Consider the following 17,465-nt stretch of genomic DNA (forward strand, 5'->3'; position numbering starts at 1 on the left):
AATGAGTGTGATGATATAATTCCGGATAGGATTTTGAACAATGTTGATCAATGGTTTTGAGAACTAAAATATCTTCCTATGATAATCATTCCTAGATGCTTACAAAAGACATAAATCAATCTATATACGTTTTTACGGATGTGTCTTGTAAAGTACTGTTACTTATCAACAATGTTTACAAGACACAGCAGAAGTTTACTGTGTGATCATAATGTCAAAGGCCCGAGTAAGCCCACTGCAATCTATCAGTATACCAAGACTTGAGTTTCTTAGAGCTATCCTCGGTTTACGACTTACGGAAAAGATTGTTAAGGCCTTGAAGCTTGAAATTAAAGGCGTAACTATATGGTGTGATAGCCTTAATGTTTTATGGTGGATAAGGAATCACAGTCTAAAGTTGAAACCATTTGTTGCTAACAAAAACATGGCCTACTTAAATATGGTAAGCGAAAGATACTATGACCCACGATGAGGAAATTAAAATATGTTTTAATAGACATTTCTCTAATTCGATTGCGCAACTAATTTCTCAGCTTGAAAAAGATGTCAGTAAGGACAAAAATGTAAACAAATAGCGGCAAATTTTGGTAGCTAAAAATATTATTTTTTAGCTGGTCGTTTATTATTTTTAAAGTTTTATATACTTCAAGCAAGCTTCTGTAACTTTCATGACATACTTTTTTTTTTTTATAATTGTTTTTTCGGATGATAAAAGTTTACAGTTTTCACAATCTACGTTTTTGGTAGAATCGATTATTGTATGAATTTCAGTATCAATATTAGTTGTAAACTCTGGATATTTCAACTTTTTGCATGGAGATTTTCTAGGTAACTTACCTTGTGGTGTCTTGAATGAAAAAAAGCTAGGAACGTCATTCCCTGATTTTAAAGTTTTTTTACCGCATCCTGAACTAACTTTTATTTCCTCTTGCCTAAAGTGAAATTCACACACTTTCGTGTGTTTCATTATTTCAAATTTATCAGCACCTCCTTTACGTTTATATTTAAATATTTTGCTACACCAAGCTCTGTAAACATCAAGTTTTTTTTTCTTAGTTGGGAAAGAAAATAGAGCAATGTCAGTCTTTTCCATATTGTTATTATAAAACGAACTTTCGCACAGTGGAATACAGCAATACATCCCTCTTCCACCTTTTTTCTCTTCGTTTGGTCTGAAAATGCTTGAGTTGAAATGAGACATCTTTTGGAGCGAAATTATGTTTTTAATTTTATAATTTCGAGAAAGAGTTTTTAAATGTTTACATTTTTGTCCTTACTGGCCTCTTTTTCAAGCTGAGAAATTAGTTGCGCAATCAAATTAGAGAAATGTCTATTATGCGAACTTTGTTGTTACGTAATGCTAATATTAGTTAGCGTTGCGTGTAAACTAATCTTATGTTGTTGCTTTCGTTTATTTCGCACGTGCTTCAAAAGTTTAAAAAAATGCATGAAAGTAAAAGTAAGTTTGTAAGTTTTTTTGTTAAAATAATTATAAGATTGGAAAGTAATATTAAAAATGTTAAAGCGAGACGTCATTGACATTGACTGAGGGAAGAAAGTAAATAAAAATTAAATAAAAATTAATTAACTTTTTTGTTATTGACGTTGCTAATCTGTTCTTAAAATATTAATCCTGCTGCTACTCGCCTTTTTATCTACAAAAGATAAAAAGGAAGTTTAACTTGCTATTTTGTATCTTTATACTTAGTTTATTGCTAAATATTTGCTTACTTATATTTTTGAATTCATTTATTATTAGTATTTTCATGGTACGATACAATGGTATTACACATAATACTACTTATTGTACAATATAAAATATCAATTTCAATATATTTTACTAATATACGATGGTATATAAATAAATTTAAATTGATACATTATATTGTTTGGTATAATGTCATTTGATACTGTTTATTGGTATTATTTAATAATATTTTAAATGGTTTATTGTTATCATTTAATATTATTTTTATATTAAATATATATACTGTATTATTCACTACAGCTCATTTTTATACAACCATAGCGTTTATAAGCATATGCAGGCTCAGATTTTGTTTTTAAAATGAGCATATTTAAGCATATTCTTGAACCATTTAAATGATTAACAAAAAATAAATTTAAATTTAAAAAATATGTTTTTTTAAATTTAACCATTTAAATCAACAAAATAAAACTTGTACATTTTTATGTTTTACAAAGCAACGACTTCATGAATTTCTAATTTAAATATAGCTTAAGTTTGGTTTGACTTTTTTTTTCCTTTTGTGAGTTAGAAGATGTTAATAACAGGAATTTTTTATAGCTAAAAGAAAAAGTCATATATTTTTTTATGAAGATGAAAATGAGGCCTTGTGTTACATAAAACAACACGAACTAGAACGCACTGTTTGCTTTGTAGCATGGTTTACACCCAAGGGATTTGGTAACACAGGTTTGAACCTTTTTTTGATTTATTTAATATCAACTTTATGATGCAAATGTTTGAGTTGTCAGAAAATTCTTTAACACAAACTTTTAAAAATAAGTGAAAATAGTTTGAAAGGTAAATGAAATACATTATAAATTGAAAGTTTATAATGTATTTCATTAAGAAGATCAAATGCAGTGATGAATTAAAAACTTTAAATGCCTTTTTCTCAGCTTTAAAATAATGTCTCTATCAATTACAATTAAGTTACAATTATTTTGCAGTTATTAATCTTGCTTCTCCTTAGGTAAGAAATTTTTGTATTTATTTTTTATCCAATTTAACAGGTTGTTTTTTAAAGTTAAATAGTTCATGGCAGACTTCAGACTTCAACCTCAGATTTCAAACATCTTTTTTTAAATTTTCTATAAACCAGAATTACTTTCTTTAATGTAAAAAATTTGATGTAAATGAAAAAAGTGGCTTCAAAATATAATATTCCAATACATGTTAGTAAAAGTTATACTATAAGCTACTGCTCTAAATCGAACATTTAGAGCAGTAGCTTATAGTAGCAACAATGCAATGACATTTAAATATTGTTAATATTTAAATGTCATTGTATTGTCAAGCTTTATTTCAATTTCTTTGTATATGGTTCTTTGTAAAATGGTTCTACTTTACTAGAATTTACGAAGTGAATGTTTGAGTTATTAAGTGTTTACTGTAAATCCAATATTTCTCATTGAAGTTTGGTTAACTTATTGTATCATTTTTTGTATAAGTGCTTTCAGTGTAAAGCAGACCGTGTCACATTTAGATGTACATAGTGAAAATCCAAAGTTTTATGGGAAAATGAAGGATTTTATGCAGACGTGCCTTTCATAGTTTTAGCACAGAAAGTTTTGGATTGTTTACATGGAACAGATCGCAATAATGCAAGAAAGAAAGCATACAAGATTAAAACAAAAGCAAAGGTAAACTCCATTGTTTATAACATGAATTCCAAGTTATAGTTTTAATAAAAAATATTTACCTTGCTAAAGTATTGCTTGAATGATTTTAGAAAACTGAACGCTCTTGTCAAAAAAGTTATTTTAGTGTGCAAGACACAATGATTCCAAGTCAAACCTCACTCTTCTCCTTGGTTTTCCTCACATTGTGCTGCTGCAATTGCCAACCGAAATAATTACTTCCATATCTATCAACAAAACAATTCTCCAGAAAACAGACGTCTGTTTATTACTGCTAGAAACCATTGTAAAAAGGTTTTGTCTAACACCAAAGCCTGTTATTCTCAGGTCATGAAATCTCGTATTTCATCACAAAAATTAGGCTCTTGTGACTTCTGGAGAATATTTATTAGTATCAATAATAAGGGCAAATCTGTAGTTCCACCTCTTTTGTATGGTTCAGATTTTGTCACCTCATCTAAAGACAAAGCTGAATTGTTTGCTAAGAATTTTTCATCAATATCAACTTGATTCCACTAGTTACGTTCTACCTGATATAGCCGTAAACTGGTTGATCCATTGCTTGACATTCGTATCACTCCAGCTTCTGTATCTAAAGTGATTTTCTGCTTAGACTCGTCTACAGCTTGTGGCCCGGACAACATACCTGTTATAGTTTTGCAGAAGTGTTCTCGGAGATGTCGTTGATACTTTGAAAACTATTTAACAAGTGCTTATCAGAGTCTTGTTTTCCAGCCTGCTTGAAAGCAGCATTTGTTATCCCTATTTTCAAAAATTCTGGAGAGCGATCTGATTTGTCTAACAACTGTCCCATTTGTCTTCTTCCTATCATAAGCAAAGTTTTTGAATCTTTAATTAACAAACACTTAATCTCTCAACTTGAATCTGATAACTTACTTTCTGATCACCAATATGAATTTCGATCTTCTTGTTCAAATTCAATTACAGCTGATTTGCTAACAGTAATAACCAATAGGTTTTATCGTGCATTAGATAAAGGTGGAGAGGTTAAGGCCGTTGCTCTTGACATTTCTAAAGCATTTGATAAAGTTTGGCATGCTGGTCTTCTCCATAAGCTTTCTTCTTACAGTGTGTCTGGTAACATCTTATTATTGAATCCTTCCTTTCCAATTGTAGTATAAAAGTTGTCGTCGATGGACGGCACTCTTCTTCTTATTCTGTAACTTCAGGGGTTCCTCAAGGTTCAATCCTTGGCCCTATACTCTTTTTAATTTACATTAACGATCTTCCAGACATTCTCATATCTAAGGTAGCATTGTTTACTGATGATACTACTATTTATTCTTGTCATGATAAGAAGCCAACACTCTCTGATTGCTTGGAGGGGGCATTTGAGTTTGAAAAGGATCTCACTTCTGCTACAGCATGGGGCTCACAGTGGCTGGTGAACTTTAATTCAGATAAAACTCAGTTTTTTTTAGCCGATTGTTATCTTAATAATTTAGATCTTTTTATATTTATGAACGGTAATGTACTCGATGAGTCATCTACCCTTTTCTTGAAACAATATTCATGATTTTTTTATATGAATGAAAGAGCAAGTTGTTCAAATTTTAATTAGTTAATTTTATATTTATTTTCTGCTTTTATTTGGATGAATAAAGACATTACTGAATTTAATAATACTAATTTATCCAATCTAGGGTATTATATTATAATTTCATATTTTCCTGACCGTTTAGATATTGCATCGTTCCTAACTATTCAATAAATGGTGGACAATTACAAATTCAAAAAATCAGTTTTCTAATAATTGTCTTGGTAATGCTGCTATTATAAATGATAAAAAACCTGAGTTTTTTCTAGCTTTTGCTGACTGGTTAAACAAATGGAAAAACACAAAAATTCCAAATTTTGAGAAATATACATTATCTCCTCAAACATCATCAGCACTGCAAAGAACTTTATTATGTCATGCTTCATTAATTGAAGATCTGCTGGAAGATAAGTAAAAATTTATATTGACTGTTTGTTTTCAAAGTGATCCTTTAGAAAGAAGATATGGACAATACCGTCAAATGAGCGGTGGCAGATTCCTTGTCAGTTTGAAAGATGTCATTTATAGTGAGAGTATAATTCAAATAAAAAGTTTGATAAAAGTAATTGACATTTTTGAAAATGTTATCAATGCTGATAAAGATATTGAACATGTTAGATCCTTGATGGAGCAGATTAAAGAAGGAGATTTTGATTGTGTGACTTTATTGGATGATTCTTGTGAAGTTGCCAGTTATATTGCTGGTTTTATTGCTAAAAAATTGACTAAGAAGTTTGGAGTATGTTGCAAATTGCTTTGTACTCAATATTGTCAACAGGAGTTAAATGATTATAATTATTTAAATATATTATCCAGAGGTGGGCTAACAACTCCATCAGTACTGCTTTTAGAATATGTCTGTGACAGTTTTGCTATGCTAGATCACATTTTTGATGTTATTTATCAGTCTCAAATGCAACACCATATAGCAGCAAAGTTAGTTCTTGGCAGTAGAGAAGGGTATCAACCATTTTTATGTTCAAACCATCAAAGTCATGGAAAAGAAATTATACACACTGTTATTTCAAATATTTATTTTAATAACACCAGAAAGAGAGTCAGGGATTCGATTGTTGCAGATAACATTGTTGCATTTAAAAAAAGACAGAGAGAAAAATGAAAATATTTTGTTTCACTTTTAATTAGTTTGTGTTAGAGTTTTTTTTATACTTTTGAAGCTTATTTTTGAGAATTTGTGTATTTTTATTTCTTACACAGAACTTGACAGTCCCAAAATTTCTATTGCCAAATATAACCCATATCTTTCTCAAATCATTCTAGTTTGGAAAACTAAAAACTGGGACTACTTTACAGCAGAAATAATTAGAAGTGCAACCATAATTAAAAGCATTTATTCACCATAATTATTATCTTATATTAGAAGCCACAATTAAGTATTCAGAGTTTATTGAAATTTAGAAGGTACCTGCATATCTGGGTTTTTACGGCACCGATTTTATAGACAAAAACTGTGACCTTTTTTTTCACAGCGTGCTCGAAGTCGGTGTGGTAATGATGTATTTATTTGTCTTTTTTTTTTAGAATTTTATATCAGCTTAGACTTTGTTAAAAAAGTAGAATGTTTTATGTTGAATAAATTATGGTTTTTTTTACGTGTAATAAACTTTTCAGTTTTTTTTATTGCTATTTAAAATTGTGTTCCTTTTCTGGCACTGCATTGATATTGAAGGCATGTTGGTACATATTTGAAACTTTCTAGTCAACTGTATAGATCTATTTTCTATGTGCCTGCCAAATTTCATTAAAAAATATTAATGACCACATTTCGTATTTTTCGACCCAGTGGAAGTACCATTTCCACCTCTTTTAGCGTTACTGTGACTGTTACACTTTATAAAACTGTTTCTGCTATTGTTACTGTTACTTTTTGTTATAAATTCTGTTGTTTTTTTTTACAGTTACCAGTGATTTTCATTTGGTTTTAAAATTTCGTTTCTGTTCCGGAGGTGCATTAATATTGAAGGCATGTTGGTACATATTTAAAATTTTACAGGCAACTGTGTAGATCTATTTTCTATGTCCCTGCCAAATTTCATCAAAAAATATTCATGACCACATACCCTATTGTTCCACGCAGTGGAAGTATGTATTTCCACTTCCGTTACATAGTGTTAGGGGGAGGGGCGGTTTTTGACAGTAGAGAATTCAGTATATTTGTTTTTTTATTCATTACAATGATATATTTTATTAGAACTGTTATTTATATATTTATATTTCATTGAAATTAATTAGTAACGATAAAAATAAGGCGAAAACGCTGAGGCTTTTAATGTAAAGATCACCTCCATAAGTAAATATATATATATATATATATATATATATATATATATATATATATATATATATATATATATATATATATATATATATATATATTTATATATATATACATAATTATTGTAAATATTGCAAAAAAAACGCGATATTTTTTTATGCATGTTTTATAAAATTTTGTTATAAATTTTACTATTACGTTTTAATCATTAAAAATACTTTGTTTCTTTAATTCGAAACTTTTTTGTTACGTTTTTTAATCGTTTTGCACATTTCACTATGCAAAATCATGCGCAAATTAACAATGATTCTATTACAAAGCTGCCGATAGCCGAACGCGAGTTTTATACGAAAGTTGCATTTTTCTTAAGCAATGCTTCATAAAAATAATGTTACTTAAATGAGCATAACTTTTTTTGTAATGATTCTTTTTTCATGAAGTTTTCAACATTTTATTACAAATTCAGAGCTCTTTCGAACCATATATAAAACTTGAATAAATAAATGGTTTGAAATTTTTAGTAAAAATTTCAAACCATTTATTTATTCAAGTTTTATATATGGTTCGAAAGTACGTGTGTAAAAATTTTTTACACACGTACCTAAATTTAGCAGTTTTGATTTAACTAGCTAACGTAAAATTTTTTATCCTGTGCCAGATATACTTACTAAACATTTATAGCGCGATAATTAAAATTAATTTGAGAAAGTTTGTCCATCCGGCCGAATATACGATTTTTAAACTGGCCTTCTATTTTTCTTCGATTTAAGCAGTAAAGAAGGCCGTGTATTTAAGTAGGCCATGACAAAAAGTTTCAATTGAAAAAAAGAAAAACGCTGTGTTAGTGAATTTCGCATTATCTTCTTGAGTGGTAAATCAATTGTTTGATATAAACCAGTTCTCATGTTGGAAAAGAGTAGTCAGGGTAAATGGATGGATGTATCGATTTAAAAATAACTGTCGATGTAAAAATGATTTACGTACAGTAGGTGATATAACAGCTTATGAATATCATGAAAGCGAAAAGGAAATTAATGTTAAAGCTCAACAGGAAAGCTTCAAAGAAGAATATAGCAACCTAAGAAAAGGAAAAACAATACCAACATCAAGCAAAACTATTTCTTTAAATCCACAAATTGATGATGGCTTATTACGCTCTTGTAGTCAATTACAAAATGCTTATTACTTGCCTTACGATGTTAAGTATCCAATCATTTTGCCAAGAGGTCATACGGTTACAAAACTGATTATTAAGCTGATTGTTAAACATTACTATGAAGAAAGAAATCATGCAATTGGAACAAACCAATTACTAACAAAATTATCAAAACGATATTGGATTATACGAAGACAAGAAGAAATCTGCAATGCAGAATTAAAATGCAACAAATGTACAAGAAGAAAATGTATTTTAAATAAATTTTTTCAAATGGTGAACAGAAGAAGATTACCATTGGAAGTTTTGACGGACAATTAAATAAATTTTGTTGGTGGATCTTGTGAACTAAAAGAACTTGTGAATGTCTTAGATAAGAATAATATCACCAACTCTACAGCTAAAAAAGAAATCAGTTAGCACTTCAACGCTCCACTAGGACCTCATCTTGGTGGTATGTTCGAAATAACGATCAAGGCTGCAAAGCGTGCAGAATCTGGAATAATTGAAAAGGCCGATATTACTGATGAAGAACTCCATACAGCCTTTACAGGTGCTGAGAGTTTATTGAACTCCCGGCCATGAACGTATCAGAGTGCGGATATAAAAGATGATGTTCCATTGACTCCTAATCGTTTTTTAATTAGACAAGTTTGAAGATAGTTCACTCCTGACTCAAGTTAATCAAAAATTATCATCCTAAACACGCTGGCATCGAGTACAAGAATTATTACGTCACTTTTAGAAGAGATGGTTGCAAGAATGGCTTCCCTCGTTATCAAAACGGTATAAATGGAATCAAGAAAGCCCCAAAATGAAAATAGATGACTTACGTTGCGCTATATAACCGATATGCTATAAGTTTCTGTAAAAGTCATGAAAAATGTAAAATGACTCTAATATACTTAAGACATTTATGCTCACATTATCTAAACATATCCGTCCCATGACTTCAGTATTATCCTTTATTGAAATTTCAGAGCACTTGACATGAAACCGAACATTACATACATCATGCCCAATTGATCACCATCTCCATGAATAGCACACATAAAGCATATTTATAAAGTTTCATGCAATGCACCATAAGCTTTTCTTGTAGCATTTTTTTCAGTACACTTATGTTGTGCAGGAAACCAAACTTAATCTTTATGTTGTGTAGAAAACCAAACTTATATCAGTATGACTTCAATATAGTTCAAATATATATATATAAAGGAAATGAGGGCACTATTGTAATTACTAAAAAAAGTTCCATTTTGAATGTTTCCTCAGGATCTTACACAGATTTGTCCTACCCTTCATAGTCAAAACTCTCTTCTCGGTTCTGCCTTGCTTTTTCTTGAATCCAGAGCTGACACTAAACTTGCTGAACAATGCACTTTAAAAACCCGAAAAACTAAATTCCTCCAGAAAAGCTTTTAACTGCTTTAGATTATTGAAAACTACATCTATTTCAATGTCAGCTTTTTGCAAAACTTTATTGTTTCAATTCACTTTGGCTAAATTATACCAGACCATTAAGCTAGTTAAAATTTTACATTAGAATATCTCATAACGTTTCTTAAGCACTAATATCCTGTCATAGCCAGATACTCCATCAATAAAATGGCTTTTTATATCTTTTTGATACTATTGATAACATTGATAATTTTGAATTGTAACTATCAAAATGAAACTATTATTATTTATAATTTATAAAACATTCATGTTATGTAATAAAAATATTTTATGAACTTTAATTTTATTTAAAAGAAAAAGAAACAATTATTGCAACAGAATATATATATATATATATATATATATATATATATATATATATATATATATATATATATATATATATATATATATATGTATATATATATATTTATATATATATATTTATATATATATATTTATATATATATAAATTTAGAAATGAATGTTTTTCGTATTTCTTCTGTAATTTTATAGACCTTCTTTTATTATCATCTTAATGTAAACATTTTCTATGTCTACTTACAATGTTCTTTAAGGGACATATAACCTATTTGTTTGAATTTATCAAAGGCCGTATTATTTAGTGAAAAAGAAAATACATCATGAGGCTCTCTTTTAACATTTATTAAAAATTTTCTCCAAAGCAATTTCCACTTTTTCAACCTTGAAGCTAGAACTTCTGTTATACAATACACACTTTTTGGCCTTATGTTATACAATACACACTTCTGCATTTCTGAAACAACAACTGCATCAACAACAAAACAACTGATCTAAGTGTCCGCCATTATAAAAATAAGAACGTCAAAAAAAAAACATGTATACATGTTTTTGCGAATAATAATTTACGGAGGCCAGCTTTTTATTTCATATAACTTAAAAAATCTTATTTATAAAACTCTTATAAAATTTCACTTAAAAAATTCTTATAAAATTAAATTTTTTCTTAAATAAAATTAGTTAAATAATATTTCTATAAAGTATCTTTATTGATCACTCATAAAATCTGAAAATGGGAAATAGATAAATAGAGTAAATGCCCCCAATTAATTAAATTTCTAGTTAAAATCAACCGTACTTGGAAGGAACGACAGCTAAACTAAATTGTATGAACTCAGTATCCGCAACGTTAAGTATATGAAAGAAACAAGTTTAAAAGAGGCGAGTTGCTTTTGTATTTAACCGTTTTTGGCTTTAAGATAATAAATGAAGAAAGATTGCTTTATACAGACATGCCCAAAGTTGCTGATAAAAAAAAAGATTACGATGTTTTAGGGTTGGCTTCGTTTGCGGACGAAGGTATTTGTCTTTATGAAGATCAGTATTTATAAATATTCAATATAGTTACATATTCAAAATTTAATAGATTAAAATCTCTCTCTTTCTCTCTCAATATATATATATATATATATATATATATATATATATATATATATATATATATATATATATATATATATATATATATATATGTACATTTATTTTATATATAAATTTGCATTTACACATACATATGTATATATATACATATATATACATATACATATGTATATTTACATATGTGTAAATGTACATTTAAATACAAAAGTTTAAAATATACATTTATATACAAAAGTATAAAATATACATATATATTCATAAACTTGTATATGTATATATATATAAATGCATATATAATTCACATATATATGCATATATATATATGTATATCATATATATATATGTATATATATATGTATATATATGTATATATATGTATATATATATATATATATATATATATATATATATATATATATATATATATATGCATATCTAGTTGCATATACAAATGCACATAAATTTAATATAGAGTTGTTCATATAATTATAGATAGATTATAGATTTTAAACAGATAAGTGTTTTATTTTTTAAATTTAAATAAAAATAATTAACTTTAATTAATCTTAATGAAGTTTTTTTTTCTCACCTATCTATACATATTTTATTTTATAATTCTTTGTTGTTTGTAAAATAATTGGATTTTAACAAAAGTGCTAGTTAGCATAATACTAAACAAATCTGGATATATTTAAAGATTGAAGCAGAAGATAAATATTCTGCTAAAACCATTTAGGATTGATATCTGAAAATTTTATATGCTAATTTTTACTATAAATACCTAAATCCAAAAAATTGTCCAAGTTGATAATTTACTTTGAAAGTTATTTCAGTTGGTAATAAGTTGGTAAGTTTGACAGAAATAATGGCAAAAATAATTCAAACCATTAAGAAAAATTTTATGACAACCAATAGTGCCAAATAGTTACCAAGGATCAGCAGCGTATCTAAGATAACAGCCCGCTTTTGAGAGATAAGGAAAAACCCTGCAAATATCAACAGTAAACTTGCAAGTAAGTAATAGCAAGAATAAAATTATTAGTATTAGTAGGGAAATAGTAAGAAGGATTTTAGATAAAAAAAGGATTGGTTCATGTAATGCAGCTGAAAGCAATTGCTCAAAGTTGCAAAAGGTGAATATGGTATAGAAAAAGACTTCAATAGACTGTATAAGATTGGAACCAAGTCATCTTCAGCAATTAATAGAACTTTGAGGTTTTCAATCTAAAATCAAGAATTATGGTAAAAATATTAAGTTCCAAATGGTATGTGGGTTAATTCATTATACCATGGTTACAAGGTAAAGGAGGCTCAGCAGGTATCTAAAATTGCATTTCTCACAAACTTGCTGGATGTTGCAAAGTGTAAAAGGGCTGAATTAACTGATTTACCTACAAAAACGTCCTTGAAAATGAACTTTAACCTTCTGCAGAACTTTTTTTTAGTGAAAGCCAAGCATGGAAATTCTAGCAGGACAGAGCTATAACTCATACAGCATTATCAGCCCAAAACTGGTTCAATGAGTAGCAAATGAGATCTTTCCATGGTGTGCTAGGTCTCTAGATCTGAGCCTAATTGAGAAAATTCAAATATAAATGGATGCTAAGATGGTACCAGTAAAAATAACATTCATGAAGCATCTTAAACAAGAGTTGGAGAAGGTCTGGTCAGAAATTCCAAAAGAGCTTTGTATGAAGTTAATCAAGTTAATGCCAAAATGTATTAGAGCCTGTTAAATTGCCTAAGGTACCTTTTTCAAACACTGATTTTGACATTCATTTATTAATATATACAGTTTTTTTAGTGCTTAATTGTAACCCAATATTTATTTATTTTATTTATTTATTTTTTTATTCAAAATGTAACTTCATCTGATAAAAAAAATTAAGTACAGTTATAAATATGTACGCAACTGTATGTAAAAACAAAAGTTTAGATGCACTCATATTGAAAATAATGAGTGCATCAAAGCTTTTGAAAACTACTCTGTGTGTGTGTGTGTGTCTATATATATATATATATATATATATATATATATATATATATATATATATATATATATATATATATATATATATATATATATATATATATATATATATATATATATATATATATATATATATATATATATATATATATATATATATATATATATACAGTCACGATTTGGTAGACCTTTGGCAACAACCAGACAAGACGACAGTGTCATTTTTAGATCAGTTAGAAAGGATCCTAGATTAACTTACAAACAAATCAGCACTCAATTGAATACAAACCAGAGTATGTCAATTTATAAAAGCAATGTTCGTAGAATTCTTAACAAATTCAAAATTGGGGTTTAATCTGTTTTAAAAAAACCATTGCTGAGGCTATATGATGAGCAAAGAAGACTCAAATGGTATTTTGAAAGAAGCTACCGGATCATTGCACAATTAAAAAAAGTATTTTGGAGTGACGAAAGTAACTTTGAGCTTGTTAACCATAAATGTAATATTACAGTTAAAAGAACGGCTTCTGAAAAGTACCACTCCAGGTATACTAGACCAACATCACAAAAAGGCAAATGCTCTATTGGTATCTGGTCATGTTTTAATTACAAAGGTATTGGTATGTGCCAAACATATACTGGTAGGATCAACTCTAGATTATATATCCTGGAGAACAACTGAATTCCAACAATAGATAATCTTGAGCTTAGAAATGAAGATTGGAAGTTTCAGCAAGATACAGCTATATATACAAAGGAATGGTTTGAAGAAAACAATATTGTAGCAATGTCTTATCAATATATATATATATATATATATATATATATATATATATATATATATATATATATATATATATATATATATATATATATATATATATATATATATATCTGAACATTGAACCTAATTTGCTGCATCACATAAACTTAACGCTTAGCTTTCTGTATGTAGCACCACTTCATTAATGTTTCCCTTTTCTCATTATAGTAACCACTTGATGCTTTTTAAAAGAAAATGTTAAGTAATGTGTTATGGTACTCAGTTAAGTGTGCGAAGATGTTTTATAAATTTGCCACCCCATAAAAAGTTTAGCTGCTCCATCTGCCCTAATCTATTTATGCCACCATTTTTTGTTAATTTTTTGCTTTAATTGTTTTGAAAAATGATATAAAATGCCCTTTTTTTTTCTTTCTTTACTTTGTGATAATAGTTTCTGTTTTATTTTGTTGTTTATTCAATTTTAATTCATGTAATAGATTAGATGAACTAAAATTGAATAAAGAAAATACTTTTGGTATAACAAAAGCATGTGTTATTATAACAGTATTACACACTACCTAGTTTTTTTAAATACTCTCTTAAAATCCTATTTGTTTCATAGCATCTGAAAAATAAATTGTCAAGCAACATTAAAGTATATGATTATGATAAAACTTTTATTTGACTTTGTTGACTTTAAAAATGTATTAGCCGATTTTGGTTGACTTTGAAAAAAAGATTAATTGATTTAGTTGACAGTAGAATAATTTCAAAGTCGTAACAATATTAATAAAAAGGAATATTCAATTTGGCCCATTCTGCAATGAATTCTTCAGTAATGATTTTTTAATATAGATAGCCTTTTATTTTTGGGATAAGTATTGAAATCTTCCAAGAATAATAGTTACTTTTGGAATTCTGACCAATTCCTTTAATAATTTGTTTGTCTTAGAATATAGACTGCTTTGCTTCAAGTTAGACTCTACAAACTGAACCAAATTATTAAAATCCAACTGAACATTTCTTTTTTTGGTGGCAGTTTTATTACTTATTTTAAATTCATTCTCCATTACTATCAGGGGTGGGCTGCCATATTTTGAACAACCGGCTTGCTATTATTTAAAAACAAAAACGGTAAATGCGTACATTGTCTTCATTAATTTTTTTACAGTATAAAATATATATAACAAAACAAAACATTTATTGCACAAAATAACTAAACAAAATATTTATTGAAATTATTAAAATATATATTGAATATTTATTTTGCATAAACATACTATTAAAATGGTATATTTTTGGTTTTAGGGTTAATTTAACAAGCAGCTCACCGAGTTTCAAAAATTTGAACAACCGGCTCGCATGAGCTGATTGTTATTTAAAAAATATTCAAAAACAAAGTTTTGTGTATAAAATGAAATGATCTCAAGTGCTATTCAGAATATTTTGTTTATAGGGGATATGTATGTATGTATGTATGTATGTATGTATGTATGTATGTATGTATGTATGTATGTATGTATGTATGTATGTATGTATGTATGTATGTATGTATGTATGTATGTATGTATGTATGTATGTATGTATGTATGTATGTATGTATCAATGTAATTGTTACACTTTGTCAATGTAGACTTTTATCTTTGAGAAGTTGTGTTATTTGTATTATGAAGTTACCTGTAACTTTACTATGCTGTCTTCATTTCAAATAAGTCAAAGCCCAATCATACCACTATCAGCACCATTTTTATCGATTCGATATACCTAAGGAGCCACAAATTAAAATTTAATATAAGTTTTTTTAAAGAGTCCACTCCAACTATGATTTTGTGTAATCATAAGTTTTTTATACTGAAAATAAATTTAAGTTTTACAGATAAAGGAAAAATCACTTAAAGCTGCAAAAGTATTGCATATGTGAAAACTACTATTTTATTTCCTTTTGGAAATAAGTTCTAAACCAAATAAAATCTTTTTGTAATTCTGCCAAACCATAATTGAACTTGTCATTTGGAAAAGGACACAAGTCTGTTAATTAACTTTTCAGGATCAACAAACATATGCTTCTTACCAAAAAAGTCTATGGTGCTTATAAAACTAAATATAGGAGTAGATAAATAAAAAACACATAGTTTTTGTGAACTTTATTAAAAAAAATATATAAATCATACAGATGTTTTAAACTTAAACTTCTGGACTGATGCCTTTTTCAAAATGAATTCTTTTTTGTACATACAAATCCAAAGATTTTCAGAAAAATCTTTATTATAGTAGTGCATATGTTTAACAGGAAATTACTCAATATGCTCTCGTATTTTAGTTAATGTATCACCAGGCAATTTGTTGCTTCGTGATCCCTCAGATTTACCTCTGTGATCTATGGGCTGCTCATTTCTTTTTAAGAAAACACATAAATATCTAACTTGTTTCATAGAAATACCATGCATACTGCAAAAAGCTTTCTTGCACACTTTTTTTCTAACACCATTTATCTTAATGTGATAAATAAAGGTAAAGTCTTTTTTCTTAGGTTCTTCAGATCTAGGACGTTTTCTCTGTATATCCTTCTTTTCAATTAATGACTGCAAGTATGTGTCTAGGGCGTTTTTGCTATCAAATTTGTTAACAAACTGTATAGTATTTTTCATAGCATCTTCAGATGTAAGCTCCATACATTTTGAATTGCATCTATAAACAAAGAAAACAATAAACATCTTGAGGTAATAATATAAGAACTATACTATTACGTTAAGGTATTCATTTACTGCTAATTGTTGGTGGTAAAAAATCATGAGTAAATAAACAAAATAACAAGATGGAAAAACTAACCTGCAAGAAGCTCCTGTATGTCTTGGTGCCACATCATTGCCTTTGTGGTTTTTGTAAGCTTCTCCAGCAATTTTAGCTTTATTTTATTTTATTATGTTTATATTTTTCACTGTTTGTTACACCTGACACTCTTTTTTTAGATTTATAAGCATTTTCGGCAAGCTTGCGATTCACCATTTTTGTAACTGATAAAGTGATTTTAAATTTGGCAGTTGTGTTTCGTTTTACGTGAAAGTGGCATAAGTCCAGGACTGGTGCAATTTTCAAACAGACTTTAATTTTCATTTCCCTTAAAAGTTGACTTGTGGTATATGGCAATGTTCCTTTTTCAAGTGAAATGTGTAAAACATTTCAATAAATAAAATGGCTCAAGAAAGTGAAATTCAAAAAAAGTGTGACTTGTGCCCTTTTTGAAATGACGGGTTCAATTACCTTAATAATTTACCTTAATGAACTTTTCAATGGTTTATCAACAATTACCTTAATGAACTTTTCAATGGTTTATCAACATGTAGAGCAAATAAAAAAAATTTAAATATATTTTAGCATATACTATTCTAACTTGATATTAGATACTTACAGCATGAAGTATAAATTAAAATTTGAAGTTGCATCAACAGCCAA

At 28.0% G+C, this 17,465-nt stretch overlaps 3 protein-coding genes across 6 annotated transcripts in view; 2 read left to right on the forward strand and 1 right to left on the reverse strand.

Annotated features, from left to right (window-relative positions):
- The first annotated feature begins 2,068 nt into the window (after positions 1-2,068).
- On the forward strand, positions 2,069-6,634 carry LOC149878395 (uncharacterized). Of its 3 annotated transcripts, XM_090072410.1 has the most exons (3): positions 2,069-2,437; positions 3,234-3,390; positions 5,091-6,634. In XM_090072410.1, the coding sequence occupies exon 3, from the start codon at positions 5,427-5,429 to the stop codon at positions 6,063-6,065; it is 639 nt and encodes a 212-aa protein (XP_089928536.1). In that variant the 5' UTR covers positions 2,069-2,437; positions 3,234-3,390; positions 5,091-5,426; the 3' UTR covers positions 6,066-6,634. The 3 variants fall into 3 exon arrangements, with proteins under 3 accessions (XP_089928536.1, XP_089928534.1, XP_089928537.1); XM_090072408.1 differs by having other exon boundaries at positions 2,069-3,390; XM_090072411.1 differs by having other exon boundaries at positions 2,069-3,390; positions 5,215-6,634.
- A 4,330-nt stretch (positions 6,635-10,964) lies between these two features.
- LOC149878396 (uncharacterized) overlaps positions 10,965-17,465 on the forward strand; it is a 39,862-nt gene continuing 33,361 nt past the window's right edge. Inside the window, exon 1 of one of the 2 annotated variants that reach the window (XM_090072723.1) lies at positions 10,965-11,040. Coding sequence is in view for 1 of the 2 variants with exons in the window: in XM_090072722.1 (XP_089928848.1) it covers positions 11,112-11,178 (67 nt within the window). In the remaining variant the exon portion in view is untranslated. Of the gene's footprint in view, positions 11,179-17,465 lie in introns of both variants that reach the window. The other variant, XM_090072722.1, reaches the window with a different exon arrangement.
- On the reverse strand, positions 15,435-17,365 carry LOC149878397 (uncharacterized). The gene has a single exon (XM_090072724.1). The coding sequence runs from the start codon at positions 16,724-16,726 to the stop codon at positions 16,307-16,309; it is 420 nt and encodes a 139-aa protein (XP_089928850.1). The 5' UTR covers positions 16,727-17,365; the 3' UTR covers positions 15,435-16,306.

The sequence above is a fragment of the Hydra viridissima genome, unplaced genomic scaffold, assembly GCF_058129835.1.
Source record: "Hydra viridissima isolate aposymbiotic clone 2 unplaced genomic scaffold, HvirCarnegie_v1 scaffold_15, whole genome shotgun sequence".
In the NCBI taxonomy this organism is placed as follows: Eukaryota; Metazoa; Cnidaria; class Hydrozoa; order Anthoathecata; family Hydridae; genus Hydra; species Hydra viridissima.